The sequence below is a fragment of the Eschscholzia californica genome, unplaced genomic scaffold (assembly GCF_041429995.1).
Source record: "Eschscholzia californica isolate CP2 unplaced genomic scaffold, dmEscCali1.0.p SCAF_2, whole genome shotgun sequence".
NCBI lineage: Eukaryota > Viridiplantae > Streptophyta > Magnoliopsida > Ranunculales > Papaveraceae > Eschscholzia > Eschscholzia californica.
Genome location: NW_028238309.1, coordinates 8,400,874 through 8,427,976, shown reverse-complemented (window position 1 = coordinate 8,427,976; position 27,103 = coordinate 8,400,874). Strand labels below are relative to the sequence as shown.

General features: G+C 35.0%; 2 protein-coding genes and 1 long non-coding RNA gene across 3 annotated transcripts in view; 2 read left to right on the top strand and 1 right to left on the bottom strand.

Moving 5' to 3' along the window:
* Positions 1-27,103, top strand: part of LOC147555896 (homeobox protein knotted-1-like LET6) — a 93,794-nt gene that overhangs the window by 12,196 nt on the left and 54,495 nt on the right. The window lies entirely within an intron of this gene.
* LOC147555909 (uncharacterized) lies at positions 12,204-13,246 on the bottom strand. The gene is made up of 3 exons (XR_015235449.1): positions 12,742-13,246; positions 12,578-12,654; positions 12,204-12,382 (listed from the first exon to the last, which is right to left on the bottom strand). It is a non-coding gene; the product is annotated as an uncharacterized LOC147555909 (long non-coding RNA).
* LOC147555908 (uncharacterized) lies at positions 24,862-26,327 on the top strand. The gene has a single exon (XM_086663603.1). It carries the CDS (start codon positions 25,039-25,041, stop codon positions 26,134-26,136), a length of 1,098 nt encoding a protein of 365 aa, XP_086519729.1. The 5' UTR covers positions 24,862-25,038; the 3' UTR covers positions 26,137-26,327.

Genomic DNA, 27,103 nt, shown 5'->3' with positions numbered 1-27,103 from the left:
TGGGTTTACGTGGGTTGCCTTTAACGTAGTGTCGGATTAGTAAAACTCATTTTGCCCAAATCACCTTTTCAGTATAATAATTGGCGAGTGCACAAGGTGAATAGGTTATAAATATTGGTATGTTGCGTGGTTTGCCTCTGACATAATGTAGGATTAGTAAAACTTGTTTTGCCCATAACACTTTCTTAATATAATGATTGGGAAGTAAGATATATGGGTTATAAATATTGGTATTTTGCGTGGTTTGCCTCTACCAGATTGTAGGATTAGTAAAACATTGTTTTGCCCATAACACTTTTTCATGTTTAATGATTAGGAAGTGTACAAGTAAGGTGTATGTGTTACAAATATTGGTATTTTGCGTGGATTGCCTCTAACGGTGTGTAAGATTAGTAAAACTGGTTTTGCCCACAACACTTTCAGTATTATAATTGACAAGTGTACAAGTAAGGTGTATGGGTTATAAATATTGGTATTGTGCGTGGTTTGCCTCTAACAGAGCGTAGGATTAGTGTACTTGTTTTGCCATGACCCTTTTTTTTCAGAATGATTATTGGGGAGTGTAAAAGCAAGTGTATGGGTTATTAGTATTGGTATTTCGCGTGGTTTGCCTCTAATGGAGTGTAAGATTAGTAAAACTCGTTTTGCCCATAACACTTTTTCAGTATATATAGCATGAGTTACGTTGGAGTTAGCAGTGAGGGTAATCGAGCTAGAAGTTGTACTTGATACTATCATTATTATTCATTTGTTTCTGTGTTCAGCATAAATGTTGGATCTTGATGATTATATAGGCGATGATCTTGAACCAATTGCTGTGAAATCCTGTTTAACCGCTTCTTGCCTTCCTCGTACATATGAAAAGAATTTTTAAAACCTAGAAACTTGTGATTAATTCATAAAGTAATAACTAAATCACTCTAATACCCATGTTAATACTGTTATTAATTCCTAAACCCTCATCATTTAATTCTAAAATTCTCTAATAAAATATTTCTTATTGCAAAGTGATGGAATAATAAATTTCGTCCTTCCTATTGAATTCATTTTTAACCGTTGAACTACTACTTGCTACAAAAAGATTTATTAAGTTTGTAGACAACGAATTCAAAACCGACTCTAATATGGCATAGGTGAAGACAGTTTATGTGGAATTTTTCTCTTGTGTCTCCTATTTGTGTGTTATTTGAGTCTACGACACTTCTTTTTTTGCTCGAGTGACATGGATAATATGTGGACGTCGAACATATCACGTGTAGACTTACCTACCTTGGATAATATATTAGAGTGAATGAATACTCTAGACATCGTATACTTGGTAACTAGACGATGCTTTATTAGTAAAGAAACCATTCTCTATCCTTGTTTTAGTAAACAAAAGCTTTGTCAATTATGTACTTGTGTGATGGGGAAGGTTAAATTTGTATTTCATCTTCAATTTAGTAAATGGGATTTGATCCATTTTGAAGTTGGTATTTGGTAAATGGGTACCCATTTGAGGACCCACCCATTTGAGGAAGGGCATTGAAATGAGTGAAGAGAGAGTGAGAGAGTATGGGACATGCGTGTGTAAGAGGAGGGTGATTATTTTATCATCAGCAATTTAGGGATCGATGCTTCCTCCTCATCCTCCTCATCCTCTTTAGTTTATCTTCTTACTCTCAAAGCTTTCTTTATCCAAATTAAAGTTTTATTTAACATTTTCTGAAATAGTAGCTGTTCTTTTGGTTGTTTGCTTTTCATATCCAATATCCCCTTTTACAATACAACCACATGCCTCTCTTCTTTCTCTCTCTAAATTAGAGATAGCTCTTGTTTTACTTTTGGTTTTATTGGATTGTTTGCACCACCAAACCAAACCCTAACGAGGAGTAAACGACACCCAACTTTCATGTGATGCCCTTCCCCACCCATGTCTCACGTTTCAGTGTACTTTTCTGCACCAAAAAGTTTCCACACTATAAAACTCACACGTGGAAATACAAATTACCTCAAATAGGTCCTACTCATCTCATTTAATTCCTATATTTACAAAGAGAATTATTAGTTATTATTTTATATGACCAAATCTTTTACTTCACTATTTTATAGAGAAATGTGGAATTCCCACTTGGAATGTAAATATACAAAGTAGCCACCATAATGTAAATTATCTAAGAAGCTAGAAAAATCTAATGTGGGCACCATGAAATATCTCACTATGTCCTCACATGATTGTAAATTACTACGGAAAATAAATAGATGGGAAATAGGGAAAGGACCCGATTATATATAGAACCCACAAGGTTCACTAATTACACTCCTCAACAAGAGAAAAGGTTCACTAATCACACTATTTTTTTCACTAGTCTATGTGTAGAGTGACAACAGATTTACTTATCTATCACCCTTTTCACAATAATTCTCAAAAACCCAAATTCTACCTTACCCTAATTTGCCAATCATGTTAGGATACGTAAGGGTAGAAAAAAATAAGAATATGAGAAAAGTTAACGTAAGTGAAACTCGAGCCAGACACTCAACTCTCGTATCAATAAATTCATATGATATTATTTATTTTTTAAAATAGTTTATAAGACGTTCAACAAAAAAAAAATAGTTTATAAGATAAGACTACACAAATAACAATTAATCTAGTTTGGGGGTACTTGGCATGGCCCGTCAACGAGCGAAATGACAACGAAGATTTGGTTTCCTAAGTATCAAATAGGAACCACGAGCCATTAGAACACCTTTCAGAAGTACTAATACCGTCACATGAATTGTAAATGTATAAATACGATTGACAAAAAAAATGTGGGGTTCTTAATGGAATAGGTAACAAAGTGACCTTTCCACCCTGTGCTATTAAACTACTCAAAGGGAGGCCTCTCCCATCGAAATATGATTATTTTGTACCAAAATCCATTGTATCTCTAATTATAACTCCGCCATGTAAATATAAATCTTCTCACCCTTCCAATATTGTACAAGACAAATATTTGCACTTCCATTGGGGTCGTATTCAAGGACGGAGTGAGGATTTGTACTCATACCTGGCTGGACCAAAATTACTATGCAATGTATATGTAATCGCAAAATTGTAATTTAGAGACGATGAAGTAAAACAACAATTCTTCCATATATTCTTCCTTCCAAAGATCATAAGAGAAGTTGTTTGACTATGTGAACTTCCATTTAGATATAAAAATGGTTTGCTAAATTGAAACTGAGAAAGGGATTCACACATAAACATCAAAATAACCAAATTAATAAACCAGTTAAAGCAACATTAGAGCAAAAAAGAAAAAATAAAGAAGGGGAAACAATGAACGCTATATAAAATGCACAAAACAAATAGAGTTAATTCTCATTCTTTCTGTTTGAACTTACAAAATTTAGTTTTAAAACTAACTAGGTTTCCGCCGCGTCCACGCGACAGATCCCTCTTGGCTTCGCGGTAAATCACTATTAGGATAGATTTCTTTGTTGTCTTTTTTGAATAAAATTTCTTAAAGAAAGAATTTGGAGAGGAAATGAGATAATTCTAATTTTAAGTCAAATAGTTAGGCGGTTGAGAGAGAACTTAGGAAGACATAGGAGAGTGGGTTAGTTATTTCAATCTCTCCCACGATTTTCTCCTGCGAAAATTGGTAGTTTCTAGGATGTAAGCTGTGGGAGTAAAAAGTAAGGAGAGATATGTTGGTAGTAGTTATTCTAACCAATTTTAATTGATTTACGTAGATACACTTCTTCTTTTTATTCTATTTACATAAAAAAATGATTTTATATCATCTATCGGATGTGTTCCCAATCAATCTCCAAAATAAAATGGACGGTAAGATTTATCCCCTGTATAACCGACTGAGTTGTTTTAATAGATTTTCACCCAAACTAGCTTTAAGAAAAATCAAACTAGTACCAAAAAAACTTGCTTTTGTGATCTCCAAGTTTCGATTTTGATTATATCTCTTTTGATATGAAGATGCAATATAAAAAAAGATACACTCAGTAATGAATAATATCAACCGTTGGATGAGTATTTACTTTTTTTTTTTGTTTTTGTGAAAGGTGGAATGGAATATAGCCGAGAAAGGAGGAACGATGAAACGGTAAGGGTACTATTTAGCATGTGAAGAAGTATTGTACGATGGAGACATGGTACCATAATGCTACTGTGACATGACAGCAATTCTTCAACAAACTACTACTCTTTTCTAACTGTAAATATAGTGTATTTTGTGTATCTCCAAGAAACTAAAGTCATAGATATTAGGGGGGAGCAACTTAGCAAGGGTAGGTTTATTTCGCTTCTAGCTTCAGCGGAAGTTGTACTAATAAGCCGCATTTTGACCAAGTCGAACTGATTATTCGACCACTCTACATAATTCGTCCGATTTAATTTGGTTCGGTTCTGTTAATCAGTTTAATCGAGTTTCGTTGCATAAAAAATAAATTTCTTAATTTTTATTAGGACTCTTTTAATTTGTTTTCTTTTTCAATTTAACACTTTAAACTTTATTAAGTTATTATTAACTTAAGAAAATAAAGATAATTTAGAACTTATTACTAAAGTTTAATATTTCTTACTCTCTGCTTCTATATGTAATATTTTAGTACGATAAATATTTTAGGGTTCGGTCGGTTCGGTTTGGGTGGTTTCTAGAAACCCAAGTCAAAGCCAAACCACACCGATTTAAGTTGCTTGGTTTTCTGGCCGAAGAGAGTCGAACAGTGACCGGTTCGGCCCAAAAGTCGATCGGTCCCGTTCGACTTGGTTTGGTTCAGTTTTCGCCCACCCCTGATAGAAATATGACGAAATCTATCTGAAATGTGTGAACTTTAAAGTGGTGATATTCTAAATATGAGTTTATTACACTAACTGGTCTGTGACTATCGTTCACTGTACATAAATTTTGATTTTTTGAAAAAACAATAACTCTCTAAAAGTTATCAAGACACCAATAAATCTTGCACGAAAACTGTTGACATTGTTAAATTCGCATATGTGAAATCGTAAAGATAAAGTCAAATTAGTGATATGATAATTTAACGTGGTTCAGTCGAATATCCCACCACTATTTATACATTTTATAACCCCAGGTAAATATTGTATGACGGTTAACGTAGAATCCGTAATTCATTTAACGTGGTTCAGTCGAATATCCAACTTGAGGTTATTAAATATAGAATCCATAGTTTATTGATCGTGGTTTAGTTTAATGTCGGACATATTTATTATATTATTTACGTGGTTGAAAGTGTTGACATAAACTTCAAAATTTTAGAAGTCTCGGGTTCGATTCTCATAGGAGGTAAAATCCGTAATTTATTGAATTTAGAGTTATTAAATATCTATTATATAAAACAGAAGGGAAAACGATGACTGGGACAAACATCCTTATTTAATTATGTATATTGTTTAGGAGTCCCTCCCAAAATTTAAAATATAGTCCTTCGTAGAAATAAAGTTACCTATTTAAAAAACAATAATCGTTTCCTTCTTAGAAATAAAATGACTAATTTAAGAAAAAAAAGAAACAAAATAAATTTCAAGGATTAAAAGAAGAAATTAAAATCTCTCTCTCAATAAAATAATAACTAATTTAAGAGAAAATAAATAATAATAACTAATAAAAATCTTTCTCTCAATAAAATAATAACTAATTAAAATCTCTCTCTCAAGTGTCCGTGCCCTAGGGCACGAGATATACCCTAGTCAGGGACGGAACTAGGAGTAGTATTCAAGGGGGGCCGAACTAAAACAAAAAGTGAAAAAACTAAGTCTACCAGTGCTCGAACCCAGGTCTCTCTCGTCCAAAACTCGGACCTCTACCATCTCACCAACGCTACATATATATTATGCATATGACTCGAACTTTATTTATGCGATAAATCAAAAAGCAATCAGCATTTCTAAAACAATTTACGGCAAGTCAAGGGGGGCCATGGCCCCCTTTGGCCTGCATGTAGATCCGTCCCTAACCCTAGTATAAATAATGTAATAAATTTGTCAGCTTTAGACTTTTTTCATATTATTCGATTTTAGCTCTCTTTCATTAAACACAGTCGATTTTAAAAAAAAAAAAATTCTAACTAAAAGTAAATTCCTTTAAGTTTTGAGTATCCCAATACTCATTTTTAGTGCAAATTTTGAGGAATTGTGTGGACGTTGATTGATAGTCTCCCTATGGGACCATGGAGACCACTTGATCGAAAATAATAGTGTAGTAGTAGTAGTATGGGGTATATGGAAGACGCATTAATTGCTCTCCAGTCACCACCGTTAATCAGACAACAATCAGATCTGTGTGGGGCCAAGTAGTCCCACTTGATATGCCCGCCCCAGAAAAAGGAAGAATCAAAAGAATATTTTATTTCATATTTTATTTCACGGCCACCCATTCCTAACAAATACTAATACCTTCCTCTCCTTTTTGTTGCAGTGGTTGGACGCCCCTCTTACGTCTACGAAGTCATAGAAGCGTTTTATCATTAAGATTTATTTCATTTAGTTTGTGCAGTAAACAAAAGATGGAACTTTCAGGCCTTCTAGGATGGCCTTAAGAATTTTATATAGTCTTTAGAATGTAAGGTGTTTTAATTAGCGGTTATAGCACTCATCTAAATTCATGGTGCATTACATATTATAATCATGATGTACAGGGTCGGTCCAAACATTTTGGAGGCTCCAAGCGGCATTAAAAATTAAAAATTGAGGCCCTATATGCTTAAAAAAATCGTAAAAAGAATGTTTATGGGAATCGAACCATTGTCTTCTTAAGCATAATCTGAATTGTTTGACAAACTAACATAAAATCCAAACCATTAGGCCCTCCACCACGTTGGGACCCAAAGCGGCCGCTTAAACTGCTTTGGGCCCGTGCCGCCCCTGATGATGTATCAATGGCATTCAAATGTAATGACTCTTGAAGTCCAAACTCAAAAAGAAAAAACAATATTATCTCTAATTTAACCACCCAAATTTAAATCAATAAACAATTTTCCAACCGAAGTTTTTAAATGAAATTCGGTCACCTAAACTCAAGTTTTATTATATATACACTTTAACAAAAAAAAAAGTTTTATTATATATACATAAGGTCAAGAGATCTATATTTGTTACTTTGGTTTATTTATTTATTTATGCATGTTCGTGTAGTTTGTATCTATGAATAAAGTATAAGTATTTACCATATTATCCACTGCTTTAAGACTTGTGTGGTTTGTTTCTATACTTTTGAAAATTAGTTGTAATTACATTGTTCGTGTTTATCTTATTTTTCTAATAAACTTTCTTCATGTGATCTAAATCATGATGTATGATGTAATGGCGCGTCGTTAGGAGACTGTTATATGTTACACATAAAGAGAATTGGAAGTCTACTTATTTTTTGTTACAAGAAAGACTACTTAGGGGGGTAGTGGATTGGGACTTTCACAGACTTTCATGGACAAAATGTCCCGTAGACATTTCAGATGACTTATTATAGACAACATGTCTTCATAGACATTTTAAAGACATTGAGTTTGTAGACAAAATGTCTTTATAGACATTTTAAGACATTTGATCCATAGACAAAATTAATAGAGGTGTATAATTCAAATTGAGGTTGGACCCTAAATATACACCACTGCTCCACTTGATCAAGACATCTTATGATGGTTGAGTTAGTTACTTGGCTGAATAGAGTTTGATTCACTCTGACACCACCACTGATGTACCACCTACTCCTATTCCTCTTGTTCAACCAGACCCAGTACCTAATGTTCTCCAAAATCCTATTCCAGCTCCTCCTAGTCCACCCATTATTAACCCTCAAAATCTTATTCCTGCTCAAGTTTCTCCTAGTCCCTCTATTATTCAATCCCACCATCCCAGACAGACTAGAGCAAAGTCAGACATTTATAAACCAAAGACCCTTCTAGCATCTACCAAATATCCCCTTCCTGCACCATTAAGTACTTTACCCATCACTCCCACTTGTTTCACTCAGGCTCATAAAGACCCTCATTGGAGAGATGCTATGGAAAATGAGTTTAAAGCACTCGAGGATCTTCAAACATGGTCTTTGGTTCCTCCTTCTCCATATCAGAATTTAGTGGGTTGTAAGCGGGTGTTCAAACTGAAACAAAACTCAGATGGTAGCATTGAGAGATACAAAGCTCGATTAGTGTCAAAAGGTTTTCATCAAAGAGAAGGAATTGACTACTCTGAGACATTTAGTCCAGTAGCAAAACCAACAACTATTAGAGTTCTTCTTACACTTGCAGTCCAAAATGATTGGAGCATCAAGCAGCTGGATGTTAGTAATGTTTTTCTTTATGGTCATCTCAAGGAGGAAGTCTATATGACTCAACCCCCTGGATTTCAGGATAAATCAAGGCCCAATTATGTGTGTAACCTACATAAATCTATCTATGGTCTGAAGCAAGCTCCTAGAGCCTGGTATGAGGAGTTAGTGGATGTTCTTCTAGCATTTGGGTTCCAAAAATCTTTCTCAGACACTTCTCTCTTTGTGTTTTCTGAGGGTAACATTCTTCTTTATGTTGTGGTCAATGTGGATGATATCCTGGTTACAAGGAATTCTACTTCAGCTTGTGCTTCTCTTATTACTAATCTTAGTTCTCATTTTGCCATGAAAGACTTAGGTGAGCTTCACTACTTTCTGGGCATGGAAGCTCATAGAAACAGATCTGGTATATTTTTTTCAAACCAAGTACACAGTTGATCTTCTCAAAAAGGCCCAAATGTCTGATGCAAAACCCTACTCCACTCCTCTTCCTCATAGAACAAAACTTCTTCCCACAGATGGGGTGTTACTTGAGGATACCACATTTTACAGAAGCTTAGTGGGTACTCTTCAATATCTTACATGGACTAGGCCAGACATTTGTTACTCAGTTAATCTGGTATGTCAATTCATGAGTAAGCCAAGATCTTCCCATCTAGCTGTAGTCAAAAGGATACTTAGGTATCTCAAGGGTACCATTGATTATGGCATTCTTTTTACTAAAGCCTCAGATCTTACTGTTCAAGGCTTTGCTGATGCTGACTGGGGTGGAAGTGTTTCAGACAGTCGATCCACTTCAGGTTTTGTGATTTTTCTTGGCAATAATCCAATTTCTTGGTCTGCTAAGAAATAACCCACTGTGTCTAGGTCTTCAACAGAGGCAGAGTATAGATCTCTTGCTCATACTGCAGCTGAATCTTTGTGGGTGTGTTCTATCCTCAAAGATCTTCATTGTTTTCTTCCTCAACCTCCTGTACTTTGGTGTGATAATGTATCAGCATTAGCTCTGGCTTCCAATCCTGTTTTCCATTCGAAAATCAAGCACTTAGCCTTGGATTTTCACTTCATTCGAGAATTGGTGGCTAATAAGAGACTTCTTCTCTCTTATATCTCTACAACTGACCAGCCAGCAGATGTGTTTACTAAAGCCTTGCCTGGTCCCCAGTTCAATCTCTTTAGAAGCAAGCTCAAGCTAGTTCCCCAGCTTATGCTTGAGGGAGGGTAATAGAGGTGTATAATTCAAATTGAGGTTGGACCCTAAATATACACCACTGCTCCACTTGATCAAGACATCTTATGACGGTTGAGTTAGTTACTTGGCTAAATAGAGTTTGATACACTCGAGACACACCATATCATAACAACTAAAGTTTGTTATGAGTTGGTTAGAGGTTGTTACTGTTTGTTATAAGTCAGTTGAGTTAGTTGAGAATTGTTGTATTTTCTCTTATAAATACTCTTATATAATCTTGTTTAATTTTCAATGAGAATGAGTTTTACTAAAAATATCTTGGGGACATTTCAAGATCTTGAGTGCATTAACAAAATGTGTAATGCATATTATATTTGTACTAATCAAAAATATATTTTTCGACTTTCATAGACATCTGTGAATATTTGTGGACATTGGTGGACATTTGGTAGACATTTATTATTTTAATATTATCATTATTGTTTAATCACATGAAATAATATATTTATACTAACATTTCTAGAATATATTTTTCGACTTTCGTAGACATCTATGAGTATTTGTGGACATTGGTGGACATTTGGTAGACATTTATTATTTTAATAATATTATTATTGTTTAATCACATGAAATAATATATTTCTATGAACATTTAAAAAATATATTTTTCGACTTTCGTAGACATCTGTGAATATTTGTGGACATTGATGGACATTTGGTGGATATTTATTATTTTAATATTATAATTACTGTTTAATCTCATGAAGTAACATATTTGTATGAACATCTCAAAATATATTTTTCGACTTTCGTACACATTTGTGAATATTTGTGGACATTGATGGACATTAAGTGGATATTTATTATTTTAATATTATCATTATTGTGTAATCACATGGAATAATATATTTGTATGAACATTTCAAAATATATTTTTCGACTTTCGTAGACATCTTGTGAATATTTGTGGACACTGATGGACCTTTGGTGGTCATTTATTATTTTAATATTATTATTGTTGTTTAATCACATGATGGACTCCAAATGTCTCTTGTTTTTGTAAAGACATTTTGGGCTTCAAATTTGTCCCAAATCCTTCACAAAATCCATCAAACTATGAAGTCTACCAAAATCTGGGACATTTTGTCTATAATCGAATGCCTCAAACTTTCATAGACTCTCAAATGTCGGGATTTGAATGTCTCGGTCTTTCGAGAACTTTCAAATGTTTGGATTTGAATGCCTCGGACTTTCGTAGATTCTCAAATGTCCGGATTTGAATGCCTCAGACTTTCGCGGACGCTCAAATGTCCACGAAAGTCCTAACCCACAACCCCCTAGTTAGTAAGCCATCCATTGTGAATCCGAAAAACGAAAGGTCATCTTTTGTGTAGTTATATAAGTAATTTTGCCATTTTCTGTGTAGTTACATCAGTAATTTCGCCCGTGGACCAGTGATGGTAGCACTATTTTGATATTTACTCCGATTTTTTTTTTTTGAAAATTGACTACGATGTATGAACCTAAAATCTAACTAAACTATGACCTAAGTCCAACTAACTGTGGCTTAAACCCAGCTACATTATTTATATTCAATAACTCCAAATTCAATAACCCAAAGATTCCACCTTCTCTGGAGATTGAACTCGGAACCTCCAGATACTTTTGAAGTATATGCCAACATTTATACCATTTGGGCAACCAAGCGTTGACTTACTGGGAAGTTGAGCGCGGTTACGAAGCACATTCTTTTAAAGAAAAGAAACAAAGAAGATTAAATAGTTTTTATCAATTTTGTAATCTTAAATGGTCATATTTCTCCCTTTGTTAAGCATTATCTCAAAACGAATTATACTATATACCTAGAATATACCTACTCTTATCTCATATTTAGAGATGTCCTATGTTTTTAAATTTAAATTTACAAAATAACTATAAAAAATTCGTTTGATGCAATTAAAATAAAGTAAAAATTTGTTGAAAGTTTTTTTTTGTCGATAAGACCGTAAGCAATTGAATGATTCGAATCATTTGAGGTTAAAAAAATGAAAAGAAACATAATGAAGAAAATTGAGTTCAATGAGACGAACGCATAGAAACACCCCGTTCTTGAGTTTGACAAGTCAAAACGATCTAAAATCGACTCTAATTCCAACATTAACTTAGTGAAAAATAGTCATGTAGGATGAAAGGAAAATTCCATGACCTAGAATGATATTAGGGACTTCCCATAGTTGCAAATCAATGTTGAGTTAGATGTCCAAATACTTGACAACTAAAAGTAGGGTTAATTTCAATTTGACTATGAATATGACCAATTCCAACATTTGGTTTTTATATTTGTCCAACACTCCAAATGTGGCCCTAAATAGTCAATACTTTCTCATGTTTTCACCCTTCATTACAAAACATCTTCACCCACGTCTTTCTTCTATTTCTCCCCATCCGAGAAAATTCATTACAAAATATCTTCACTTCACCCACGTTTTTCCTCTATTTCTCCCCATCCAAGAAAATCGTTGGGTGACGATTGACCAATAGTCCGCCGGCGTCCTCCGTTGTTGTTCTTTTCAATCTCCTTCGTCTTCCTCTTTCCATCGCCATTACTTCCGCCACCATAACTATTATCTTCTCTTTCCAGATGTTAACTATAGCTATTACATGAAGAAGAAGCTAGGGTTTTGAACAGAAGAGAAGAGAAGGTTCGCCAGACAAGAGGCTAGGGTTTTCGAATAGATGAGAAATGAGTTAGGGTTTCCTAACTCATCTTTTATATGTGGACCAGTCAATACATCTTGACTTTAAGTCAAGTCCTGGTCGTGGTCTTCTTGGGTCTCTTGGTCAAAGTCAGTTCATGTCTGAAGGCAGCCACAAGTCAGCAAATCCATTTATCTGAAAGCACTCCTGAGTCAGCTAGCTGAAATAATAAACAATAAGAATTAGTTACTAAACTGTTTTAGTTTGTTAATAACTGAATCTGTTATTATAACTAAATCTGTTATAATAACAGATCTTATCTCTCTTCATCTTCTTCTTCATTACTAGTATAAATATAAGATGTAATCACAATTTAGAATTGATTGAAATAAAATAGGGTTTGTGAAATTCTTACATGGTATCAGCTTCAGGCTAGATCTTCATCAAGTTTTCTCCAAACTCAACAACAATCTCAATATTAAGATCAAACATCTCGCAAAATCAAACATTTCAAAGTTAAAATTCGTTACTACAATACCAAAATCATCAAAATCTTAGTGATTATCACAGAAAACTTACTGTTTTTTCAGGCCTTTTCATGGCTTCCGCAACTCAAAGCAATCTTCCACCAATTTCAGCAGTAACCAGCTTCATTACTGAAAAGTTGGATGACTCCAACTATCTCATGTGGAGAGATCAAATCGAGACAATGCTTAATACCTATGAACTCATAGGTTTTGTTAATGATTCCATTGAAGAACCTCCTCAGTTGAAAGTTATTCATGGAGTTGAACAGGTGAATCCAGATTATCAGCAATGGAGGACAAAAGAGAGTTTTGTCAAATCTTATCTCAAAAGCACACTGTCAAAGTCAATCTATTTTGATATCTATGGTCTTCAATCAGCTCAAGAAATATGGAATTACCTTGATCTCACCAACAATGAAGGCTTAGAATCAAGGAAAGATCAACTTAGAAGAAAACTTCAAAACATTAAAAAAGGTGATGCTTCTATAGCTGAATATCTTAGAGAAATTAAGCACATTTCTGATTCACTTTTATCTGTTCATGATAGAGTAACTGAGTCTGAGCTAGTTAGAATAGCTATTCATGGTCTGTCTTCAGAGTATGACCAATTTGTTATAGCCTTAAGGGCTAATAATGAATCTCTCTCTTCAGCATGAACAATGGTTATCTACCAAAGATTCTGCTCATGAAGTCTATTATGTCAATAGATCAGGATATAGACAAGGGCAGAAACAAAAACCCTCTCCTACTTTCTATAAGAATCAAGCACTTATAAAGAAAGAAGGTACTGTTCTAAATACTTCAAGTAATCAATATAGAAATCAGAAAGCAGAAGACTTTGATTTCTCTACAGTACCATGTGGGATCTGTAAAAGATGGGGTCATGCTGCTGGAGTATGCTATTTTAGGTATAGACAACATAAAAATCAGAATGGATATCATACTGAAGATATTCAACAATTAACTCAAGATGCTGAAAATATACAACATGATTCTAAATCCTATCCATATGAGGAAGAATCATTGCTAGAATGTAACAATGCAGCAGTTCAAAATCATACTTTTAGTGATGATGATGATGAGTTCCAAGAATGTCATACAGCTATAGTGTCTGATGAGAATGCAGATGAATTTTATGACTGTGAAAACTTTGATATAGACATGGAAGTATCAACTGAAAAATGCTATACAACTAGTAATCTGTCCAATACAATTGCTATCAAAGAACAGTCTTGGCTGGCTGACACAGGAGCCAGCAGTCACATGACTCATACTTCTGCAAATATACTATCTCCTCAACTTTATCAAGGAACTGAAGCAGTTATGGTGGGAAGTGGTAAATTTCTACCAATTGAAAGTACAGGTACCTCAAAATTATCAACTTCTAATTGTGTCTTTGATCTCAATAAAGTCTTATGTGTGCCTAATCTCAAGAGGAACCTATTATCCATCTCAAAATTCACTAAGGATAACTCTGTTTCAGTAGAATTCATGCCTTGGGGATATAGTATTAGGGATATTTGGTCCAAAAAGATCCTAGCTGAAGGGCCAGTAAAAAACAGTTTATACCCTATAGAAGTAAAACAGAATCTGGGTTCACATAGAACAATAGAAGCACATATGACACAGATTGCAACAACTTTTGATACCTGGCATGCTAGACTAGGTCATTCCCATCATGGTATTGTGAAGCAACTTCATAAAGAAAACAAAATTCAGCTATCTACAAACAGTGACAAGTCATTTTGCAATTCATGTGAGTTAGGTAAGAGTAAGTGTTTACCTTTTGACACATCTCATACCACCACTAATACACCTCTTCATTTAGTTCACTGTGATATATGGGGGCCTTCTCCTATTACTACTCCAAATGGTGCTAGATATTATATCTTGTTCTTGGATGATTTTAGCAAGTATAGTTGGATTTATGCTATGAAGTTAAGGTCTGATAGCATCAAGTGTTTTCAACACTTCAAATCCACTAATGAGAATCTACTCAAGGTAAAGATTGTTTATTTTCAATCTGATGGAGCCCCTGAATTACAGAAAGGGGATTTCAGATCCTTTTTAGACTCTAATGGCATTATCTTTAGGAGTTCTTGTCCATATACTCCTCAACAGAATGGGAAGGCAGAAAGAAAACATAGGCACATAACAGAGTTAGGAAATACTCTGTCTTTTCACTGCTCTTTACCTAAGTCTCTTTGGTTTGATGCATTCAACACTGCTGTCTATATTATTAACAGACTGCCTACTCCAACTCTTCAAGGTATGTCACCTTTTGAAGTATTGTTTCATGTTGTTCCTGATTATTCCAACTTGAGGATCTTTGGGTGTGCTTGTTATCCTCATTTAGGAGAGCTTAGAAAAGATAAGCTCAGTCCTAAGAGTGTTAAATGTGTCTTTTTGGGGTATAGTAATGAGCACAAGGGATATAGATGCTTTGATCCTACCACCAAAAGACTATATATTTCTAGACATGTTACTTTTGATGAAGGTAGTTTTCCATACACCAACATCCATAAGAACAAGTCTAGTTGTGATCAGAGTTCAGAGCCTTTCATTTCATTACCTCTGCCCTCTCTTATCACTACTCAGTCCTTACAGCCTGAATTAGGTACATCTAGTCCTAGTACTAGCTCACCAGCCAATTCAAACTCAAGGGAGTTGTCTGCTCATGAGATAGGGACACCTAACAATACTGTTAGTACACCAGCTATCTCTCAAGTTCAACCACAAACTGAGCAAATGATAACTAGAGGTAGAAATGGTATTATCAAAAATAAAAGTCTACCCACTGACTTTGTGGCTCACTACTCATCATCTCACACCCTAAATGTAGCCTATCTTTCCATTCTAAAACTACCCACTGAACCAACAACATATAAAGAGGCAGCAAAACAGAAAGAATGGTGTCAGGCTATGCAAGAAGAATACATGGCATTGCAGGAAAATAAAACTTGGTCATTGGTTCCATATCAAAGTTCAATGAATGTATTAGGCTGCAAATGGGTATACAAGCTCAAACAGAAAAGTGATGGTACTATAGAAAGGTATAAAGCAAGGTTAGTTGCAAAAGGATTCCATCAACAAGAGGGTGTGGATTTTTCAGAGACTTTTAGTCCTGTTGTCAAAGCTACTACTATTAGATTGATTCTATCATTGGCAGTAACAAAATCATGGCATATAAGACAGCTAGATGTGTCAAATGCATTCCTTCATGGAATTTTGGATGAGGCAGTGTTTATGGTTCAGCCTCCTGGATTTGTGCAACCAGATAAAGAGTCTCATGTTTGTCACCTTCATAAAGCCTTATATGGCCTTAAACAGGCTCCTAGGGCATGGTTCAATAGGTTTGCCACCTTCCTTTATCATTATGGATTTCACAAGAGTGGAACAGACCATTCCATGTTCATACTTCACAAGGATTCAGATATGATAGTCCTATTATTGTATGTTGATGACATTATTCTCACAGGCAGCTCATTGCCTCTCATCAACAAGCTAATCAATGATCTTAGTGGTACATTCAAGATGAAGGACTTAGGACCTCTGGCTTATTTTTTGGGTATTGAGGTCTCTCAAGGGTCTGCTAAACCAGGTATACTACTCACTCAGCAGAAATATACTCTACAACTTCTTCAAAAGGCCTCTTTACTAGATTCCAAACCATCTAAGCTTCCTGTTTCTAGTGGTCAAAGACTCTCAATTTCAGATGGTGATGAGCTACCTAGCCCTACTGAGTATAGGAGCTTAGTTGGTGCTCTTCAGTACCTAACCTTAACCAGACCAGATATTTCATATGCAGTAAACTATACAGCTCAGTTTATGCATAAACCCACATCTTCTCATCTGGTTCTAGTCAAAAAGATTTTGAGATACTTAAAAGGATCTGTGGGATCTGGTATTCGATTATCTCCTAGCAATATTACTCAACTTATTGCTTATTCAGACTCGGACTGGGCTGGTTGTCCAGATTCTCGAAAGTCTACAGGTGGTTTCTGTGTTTTTCTAGGTTCTAATCTAATATCATGGAGCTCTAAGAAACAGGCAACTGTTGCGAAGTCATCTACAGAAGCAGAGTATAAATCTTTATCTACCACAGCCACAGAATTAGTTTGGGTTTCATACCTGATGAATGAACTCAAGTGTTCATTACAAAAGCCCTTTCAGTTGTTCTGTGACAACATCAGTGCAAAATACCTCGCCTCGAATCCCATTTTCCATGCTCGAACCAAACATATTGAGGTCGACTTTCATTATGTTAGAGATCTGGTGGCTGATGGATCGGTTCAAGTACTTCATGTTTCAACAACAGAACAGCTCGCAGATATCTTCACAAAAGGGTTATCATTTGAAACCTTTGCTCGATTACGAAGCAAACTCATGGATCATCTTTCATCTTCACCATGAGTTTGAGGGGGGCTGTTAACTATAGCTATTACATGAAGAAGAAGCTAGGGTTTTGAACAGAAGAGAAGAGAAGGTTCGCCAGACAAGAGGCTAGGGTTTTCGAATAGATGAGAAATGAGCTTGTTTGTAATCACAATTTAGAATTTAGAATAGGGTTTGTGAAATTCTGTAATCACAATTTCGAATTTAGAATTTAGAATTTAAAATAGGGTTTGTGAATTTCGAATAGATGAGAAGGTTCGCCAGACAAGAGGCTAGGTTCGCCAGACAAGAGGCTAAGGTATCTGTAATCACAATTTAGAATTGATTGAAATAAAATAGGGTTTGTGAAATTCTTACACCAGAGAAGGGAGAGAGAAGATACCGGTGGTTGTGAAAAAGAATGGGCAAAAAATATTGAAAATATTTTTGTTTAAGGATATTGCCCATTCATATGTCGACGATTTTTTCCAACGACAGAAGAGAGTGAAAAACCAAAGAAGGAAACATTTCGAAAGAAATGACAAGAAAATATTAACTGTTAAATATGACTAACGAAATCATAATGTTACAAGCCAAATTTAAAGCTAAACAAATATAGAGGCTAAATTTTTTGAATTATCAGAAATTGGAGTCCAGATCAAAATTAACCCGTGAAAAATTTAGTGATTAAACATATCAAGTGAACCTCTTTTTTATTGACCTAGAGATCTGTAGCTTGAAGCTTTCCTATTGTTTTTTCCCTCGTGAAACGAGTTCAAGATACGCCTCAACCTACACTAATCCTATTATTAATCTATCTAAATTACTCCCTCAGTCCCAAATTGAATAACCTAATTTTTTTTTTCGGTTGTCGCATTTTAGTGTCTTATTTTTAAAAATAAATAAAAGAACTTTTGCTCTTTCCAATAATACCCATTACTATAAATTTAATGACAAATTTATTTAAAAGTAAGTTTAACTTTTTCATTGTAATTAATGAAGGTACAATTGGAAAAATCATGATATTCTTTATAACTAATTAATGATGTTCGCTTAAAAAGTTGAGTTTTCAAAATAGGTCATTCATTTTGAAACTGAAGGAATGTGTCACAAAACTGTTATTCATCCTATTTTTTTTTCCTATTTACATCCGGTGGAATAGTCGTGGTAAGCACAAACAAGCTCATGATTACTGCATCTACTGAAAAGGTATATGTATGTATATATATATATATATATATATATATATAATAGAGGGGATTTTCTATTGGGGTATGATTTTGTCGTGTTATTTAAAGATCCCGGCATATTAAAAGTTCTAAAGTGGGTAAAAGAACGGGTCCACGAGTTTTAGGCCCGAAATAAAATTCAAAAAGAGATTAAAATCCTTATCAGAAAATAGGATTTTAGTCTTTTTCCCTTTTGGAAAAAACATTGTTGATACATAATGTTTTATGTATGACACATTTAAAAAAATAAAATAAAGTATGAAACTTTAACAATAAATAACACGTTATTTATGAAACAAAATCAGAATCAATAAACAGAAAAACAATGTAACTTTGACATCTGGACATACTTTAACTATACTAAATGTGTTTTGTTGTAGAAATATACGTAATTGATACGAAATAACGTGGATATTGCGAAACAGATAGTAAGTTTGAAATCAATCGAAAAAATCTGAGAAAAAAATCTGGTTTTCAAAAGTGGATTTTTTCTTATATAAAAGGTTATAATGGGTATTATGACTAAATAGAAATGATAGAGATCTGTTTTTTCTATAAAGATGGGTCAATTTGGACTAAATATCCATTATAATTATTATTTTAGCTTAAAATCCTATATTAATTTTAGCATGGACTAAATGTGTGTTTAGGTGTAGATTTTTGGACTAGAAACCCAAAAATTATAAAAGAACCCTTCTTATATTAGTAATCTTCGGGCAGAGAAGTACAAACGTATTATGTTGGGAGAAATAGGGTTTTCTATCCTCATAGGAGCAGGGGAATAACAAAAGTAATTTGTTCGAAATTTTATTTGAGTTATTTGATCAGGAAGAAAAAAAAATATATCTCCAAGTTTCGGGTGCAAATTCCACAATAGGGCCAATATTTGTTTATCAGGTATTTTATATCTCAGGTTAGGTCATTGATACATTTTACCTTCGCCAAACAAGTAATAGACTTGGTACTACGTTTAATCTGTGTTTGGAAGACACAAATAATTTTATCTTGCACGTTATCTAATGAGCATTTACCGCCTGCAACCAAGTTTTGCATCCATTCTTATAATCTCCTTTGAGTATATTATGAGAGCGAGCAATTTCCACAATAACACATGATGCTGAAGAGAAACGACCTATTAATAATATAAATTGAGTCACATTTTGTTCCTCATTTCTCACAATAAGACATGGGATATACAAGATAGAGATAAGAGATGGAGAGGGGGAGAAAGAGAGGGAGAAAGGAGATAGAAAGAAAGACAAAAAGACATTAACAGAGGTCGACCGATGGGCCAACCCTTTCCTGTTGTACTGAGACAATATTTAGTCAGCTTTGACCAATCAAGATGTCAACGAATTGACCTAAGCGGCACCTACAAATTTCACCCAAACGTATAAAAATGAGCCTTTGATAAAGCTACTAGAGAGTGGAGACTGACGAGATCTACCATCGGAGCCCTACTCTAACCAAAGAGATTGTAAGGAGGTCGGTATGAGTCTGCTCAAGACCTTTAGCTCTTTTATAATATAAAATCAAGCGGAGAGGTGAATCCAAGTAAGTTATGCTGCTAAACCCTTCTTTGACCAGAGAGACATAATATGAAGGTCTATAGAAGAGATATCGACTCCTTGAGCTATGCTACGCTCGAGAGAATAGTGTTACGCAGAAGGCTAAATAATACCAAAGATTTTCTTTCATAATTAAAGTCGTTGCTGACAAAAGATATTATCACGATCAGTGATTCTTTCCTTGTACCACCATGTCACGTGTCTTTCCATAAACACTAGTCGAGATCCTCTCAACAACCCATAAGTATCAAACAGGTTAACACATCGAGATCTAATCTTTACAAATTCAATTGGCTAGTTATTTGCGCATTGAACTGACTTGAAAGCCGGAGTGTTTTCACAGGTTCCCCCCGTCTCAAGTCCTCATCACAAGAACAAGAAGAAGGATTCAACTTAAGGTTACAAGGTTCTTTTCTTATTAACTACCCGAAAACTATTTTTTGACACTATCAAAGAGAAAATCATAAGTTAGAGTTAACAAATGAAATGTTCATTTAAGAGGTTATTCTGGTGATTCGGTCATCTTAGGATGGCCATTATCGCATGTTGATCAACTTTTCGGGGCCAAATTGGAAGTCACCCCGTTATAAACCGGCTCTACATGAGATTTAAAAGTAAAATTCAGGCCCATATTGCAACTAATTTCTCCGCCCTCCTCGAGATTTTTCGTCATCCTTGTAGATTTTGTCTAATTTCTTTACCATCCTTCCTCAATCCATTTTTCCTTTGACACTGGATTGTTGAAGATAAGTCGAGGAAAAAAGTATCTTAGAGGATTTTCAATACAACACATAATCTTAAAAATCCTGAGTGTCATGAATGATATTTAGAGTTTTTTCTTAAAAAAACACTCTACAATGTAAAACTCAATTTAGTAGAATGATGTGGCGGTAGTAAAATATATATAGATACCTCTAGAGAATATATTATGTTTTTTAGATTGTGATATTGAGATATCTCTAACTGACTTAGTTATCTATACTTAAATTTAAACCAATAAAAATTATCACTTCACAAATCTCTAAAATAACTAATTACTTCTTTACAAAAATTATCACAACACATTAGTAAGAAAAAACTAAAGAAATTTGCATTGGAGATGCGCAAAAATCAGAAGATTTCTGTTTAGCCACTTAGAAATGAAAATCTCAATTAGAACATGACACTTCGTCTTTGTTGTGTTTTGCATCTAAATTGCCTCTAGATGAAGTCCAATACATATAAATTTGAACTGTCGTATTTGCTATAATTTTTTACTACTAACGAAGAAACATTAAAATTGGCATAATGTATGAGGTGACGCCAAGATTTACTTGGCTAAAAAATATGCATTAGTTGATCTGGCCTCCAACAAACTAAGTAAAGTTAAATACTGAAAATTTTGCTCATTAGAGTAGGCAAATGAGAATAAGGGAGTGCTACCCTACCTACTTCCTCTTAGGAGTGCCATCAGATGTTTAACGAAACAATTGTGCATATCTGATCTGTATTTGTATTCGAATGTGTATCTTGATTCATCTCGGATAATTTGATACTTAAACGGGTAACACATTTTCTATCGGTACCCATATCCAATTGTCTCCAGCGATAAGCTTAATAGGATATTATATTTTTTTTGTAAAATATATTTAATAGAATAACATAGCATAACATTTGCACACAAAAATACAAAATCCATCTTATGGAAAGTCATTGGCTTATCGGACATTTCTATAGGAGACTGAATCCTCCGTAAATGATTTTGAGTAAGAACCCCTTTATTGAGTTTTAACCTTATTGTTCCTTAGTTTTTTATGAAATTTTAGTCACGCATTTGAAGTTAAATGTAATTGTTATAAATCTAAAGAACTAGGAAAAACTATCAACATCTATAACTATTTTCTAAATTTTTAGATATTTCAAATACAAATACAGATAAAATCAACAGATAGTTACATATCCGTTGACATGCCTACTTTGTCCTAATATGTGAATGACATACTATTTGTGGTCAACAACTCTTGGTTGGAGTGGTAAGAAGTATAATCTTTCACCTTAGAGGTCAAGAATTCGAGACACGCTAACCATTCAAAAAAAAACATACTAGTATTTGGATACTTCTACAAAAACTACTTTCGTAACTCGTACTTAGTGAGTACAAGATACATACTCAATGAAATAATTTACTTCACCTAAACTACAATTTATGTTTCTCAACAAAATCGAAACTAATTTATGTTTTTACTGTACTAAATCAGTTGCACTATATTCATGGCGGCTGCTCTTGAAAAGAAATGTTTGGGCCGACGAAAAAGTTGTGGATAAATCTCACCGGGCGGTTAGATTTCACTCCACTTTCTCTCTAGAGGAATGGACGTGAAATCCGACTCTCCTATTGAAATTATACACCAAAATTTTTGGGGTTCCTAGGCGGTTGATTCTTGAAAGAAGATCCATTATTAGTGTTAGTTAATTTTACCACCTTCTGTTCTGGCTGTGGAACTCCTGACCTATCATGGTGGCTCTGCCCCTCAATTTAGGTCTCTGCCATTTCCTGGAGCATACCCACCTCCTATAATGTAGAGATGCTAAATGGGTCCTCCATCTTTGTCCTTAGTATTGTTGAGGATTTCGATTTAAAAACATAATCTATTTGGAAAGAGACCAACAAATTCTATTCTATTTATTAAATAACTTGTCCCAATCTAATTTATTAAGAGTAGATCAGGCAGGACCACAGTGGATAATATGGATTGCCACCATCCACTTAGTAGGTAATCCACCCTTTCTTTAATAAGTTGTATCCTTCTTTTGGTGATTAATATAATATGTAAATAATCAAAATCACAAATAGCTAGTAGCCTAGTACGATGGAAATAATCTTAAAATTTACACTACAAGAACCTGCCCTTTCAACTAAGTGTGGCGAGTTTATAATGGGTTAAGACAACCACGACAACTAAACGGGTCAAACTAGTGCAAGGTGGGTTCAGACTGGAAATTATGTCAGGATACAATACAATGGAGACTCAATATGTAGCCATAAGAATAAATCTGTTGTGGTAGACAAACCATGACTCGTCAAGAGATAGCTGGTGTGTTAGAAATTGACCTATTTGAACCTCTTAGAACCCAAAAAGCTTCAATTTATCATTCTTGACTAGAAACAGGCTAATGGTTTTGACTATTGACTACAATGGTCATTAGAAATGTATTGATACATCGATATCATGTGATAAGCACGATAACTGACCTAATTACTACTGGTCTAAAACCTGACGAACTAAATGACCTAAAACCCACATAAATTAATTTTTATACCCGAGTTCGGAATTGCACTTTCATGGGATCGAACCTGGAACCTTCGCATTGTGAAGTAGATGCACTGACCAACTGAGCTATCGGTTGTTGTCTAAACAGACGAATGGTTGATCTAACATAAGAATACACCAAGTTAGATGATTAGTAGTTGTAAGTTCGAAGGCAGTACTTTTTTTTTTGAGCAAAACCATACTTTCTTTCATCAGTGATAACAATCACAAAATTACTTGATACATAATTGTTATTCCTAATATCATCTGAAAACTTCATGAGCATTACATAAGATAAGTTCATAAGACTTTCGAATGCAAAATGTCTCATGAAGGGTAAGAAATTAACACGACACTGACCTATTATGGTGGCTCTGCCCCTCAATTTAGGTCTCTGCCATTTCGTGGGGCATACCCACCTCTTATAATGTAGATGCTAAATGGGCCCTCCATCTTTGTCCTCACTATTGTTGAGGATTTCGATTTGAAAACATAATCTATTTGGGAAGAGGCTAACAAATTCTATTCTGTTTTATTAAATAACTTGTCCAAATCTAATTTATTAAGAGTCTGCTTAAAAAAAAACCTATTAAGAGTAGATCAGGCAGGACCACACTGGATAATATGGATTGCCACCATCCACTTAGTAGGTCTAATTTACCCTTTCTTTAATACGTTGTATCGTTCTTTTGGTGATAAATACAATATGTAAAAGACGACCGACTGCATTACTAACCAAAATCACAAATAGCTAGTACGATGGAAATAATGATTAAAAAGATCTTAAAAATTACCCGACAAAAACCTACCTTTTCAACGAAGTGTGGCGAGCTTACGGGTCAAACTAGTTGGCAAGGTTGGTTCAAACTGGATATTATGCCAGGATACGATACAATCAATATGTGTGGTAGACACACCACGACTTGTCATGAGATAGCAGGCGTGTTAGAAATTGACCCATTTGAACCTCTTAGAACCAAAAAGCTTCAATTTATCATTCTCCACTAGAAAAGGGCGAATGGTTTTGACTACAATGGTCATTACAAAGGCGTTGACACATCTATACCATGTGATAAGCACGATAACTGACCTAATTACCAATGGTCTAAAGCTTGACAAATTAAATGGCCTAAAACTCACATAAAGTACTTTATTTATACCCAACTATTTTATTTATATCCAAATAAAATATTACTGGAATTTGCACTTCCGTGGGATCGAATTTGTAACTCCGCATTGCGAAGTAGATACACTGACCAACTGGGCTACCGATTGTTGGCTAAACGGGTGAATGGTTGATCAAACATAAGAATGTACGAAGTTAGATGATTAATGGATGTAAGCTCGAATTCTGTACAAATTACAATCAAAGTGTACATTTTTCTTACACTTATTTTACACTTGCCTTACATCAAAATGCCAAGGTAGAGAGACACAATCACTTATGATGATTCTAAATACACTACAACTAAAACAAATTAAATTTAGTAGTACTCTCTCTCTCTCTCTCTCTGTTTACTGATTTTACAATTCTATTCTAGTACTACTACTCTTTTTCATCACTGCCAAACATGTGAGATACAACAAAGTCCGTACAACCGCGTGGATGTATGGGCCGTCGTCGGGTAAGAAAAAGTCTCTCAACCTCACTCGGATCCAAAAAAATCCGACCCATACTAAAAGGGTAATTTCGTCCATTAAAAATATATCATCAGACTTTGCTTTCTTTAAGTATTCTTGCACGAAACCCGGTGTTTGGCTTCCGAGGAAAGAAGTTTTCACATTTTCTTCACTGTTTATATCATCCACCCACCTCCCTCCCTCCCTCCTCTCTCTCTAAAATACTGTAACATATACCAGATCTTGCTTTTCTTCTTCTTCGTCTTCAATGGAGGAGGAATTTAGACCAGACCCAGAATCAGAACCGGAGCCGGAGCCGGAACCGAAACCGGAAGTAGAAGCTTTACCTGAACATATTAGTACTACTCTTTCACCAAGCAGTAGTGGAAGAAGAAGCAACAATCTGAACTCACCTGAATTCGAGTTTTGGATGGTTAGAAATCCTTCTTTTCCACAACCCAATCTCCATTCTGCCGATGAGTTATTCGTCGACGGTGTCATTCTCCCTCTATGTCTTCTCCCTGACCCACAATCTGAAACCCCTATTCCAGAACCAGAACCAGAACCAGTACTAGAACCAGAACCAGAAATTACCGTTCCTGAATCTGGACCAGGATCTGATTCAACTTCATCTTCAGTAGTATCAACGTCGAAGAGATGGAGAGACATTTTCAGAGTGGGTGATAAGAAAACTACCCACAACAACAACAACAATAGGGAAGATGATAGGGTTGAAAAATCAGAGAAGAAGAAAGATAGAAGAAGTAGTAGTAATAATGGAACGAATAATACAGCAGAGATAAACATCAACATTTGGCCTTTCTCCCGGAGTAGATCGGCCGGAAATAATGGGAATCGGCCGAAAATGGGTGCAACTCGGAAGATTAGTAGTGCTCCATGTTCAAGAAGTAACTCAGGGGGCGAGTCAAAATCAAAGAAATTGCCGACTAGTCCGATTCGAGGAGGTGGGATTCATTTGGGAAGAAGTAGTCCAGTTTGGCAGGTTCGGCGTGGTGGGGGTAATAATACTGGTTCGAAACCCTCGGAAAATGTGGTCCGGAACGTTGATAATAATGGTGTGAAAAAGGAAGGTTCAGATAGCAAAGGGAATAAAAGCCGGTTGGGTTTCGGTGGTGGTGGTGGTGGTGGTGGTGGTGGGGTTGGTTTGAATTTGAATGTTCAGATGTGTATGGGGTTAAGGCAGAATTCGAGTTGCAGAAGTGATGAGAACAGTAGTAGCTTATTGGTCAGTGGTGGTGGTGAAGAGAGTTCCAGCACCGCCGCTAATGGTGGTGGTGGAAATGGGGCTGTTAAACTGTTTAATCTGAGAACCCTCTTCTCGAAGAAAAGTGTATTAGTAAATTAATGATAATGTAAGTTTAGAACTTTTGTTAATTAAATTAGTACTACTAACTAGCCTAGACTAGCCTAGTCTTCTTGATTCTGTTTATCATAAAACTGTGGGGGTTTTTGGTCTCTGATTTGTTGTATAATTAAGCAGTCCTATGAATTCAGATTTGATCACTGAAGCTAGAATATAAAACCTCTCTTCTTTAAGTTATATGTATTTAATCCCTTGGATCTATTGAGTGGGTAGTTATAGTTGTATCATCTCAATTGGCTAGGGAAGAAACAAAGCAAATAATGCCCAAGAACATTGGCCTGGACAATAAGGTTGCTGTTTTTTTTGATGATGCTTCATTTTTCTGACCACAATGCGTCCTGACCACTAGTTTAATTGTTTTCCACCATCCTTTGGTGTAGCGGTTGGACACCCATCTTAAGTCCATGAGGTCGTGAGATCGAATCTCGGTGGAATCAGTTTGCCATCGAGATTATCTCATGTAATTTAAGCAATATATAAAGTAAATAATATAACAAATTTGTCGGATGATAAGTGGACTTAATTCTCCAAACATGCCTAAAGTCTAGGTAGAGAGTTCATATCGAAGTTGAAGGCGTTGAGACACTTGGACATCTTCTCTTTCATCAAACCATTTGTAACTGAGATCACCCGACTTCCTTCGTCAAATCTCTCTCTCTAAATTCAACTAACATCTTATAATCATTTTTCTTCTCCATTCGTCGTGTCATAATCTTCAGTTTCTCTTTCTATATCCATCAAATTTGTCAAAAAAAAAATCCTAGATTTGGAAAATTTGTATTTGTGTAAAATATTTGTTCCACAGCTTGATTCTTCTGGTTGGGGTTTCTTAAAAGGTTCATTGAAGCATTCCTATCTGGCTTTGAATGAATTTGTAAGAAAAGTTCGTGAATTTTTTTTAGGTCCAAATCGATAGAACTAGACCGAATTTCATACAGAATTTTGGCTT

Bases quoted from the DNA above. Each gene is read 5' to 3' on its own strand.
- LOC147555908 (XM_086663603.1), top strand. From the start codon at position 25,039: ATGGAGGAGGAATTTAGACCAGACCCAGAATCAGAACCGGAGCCGGAG.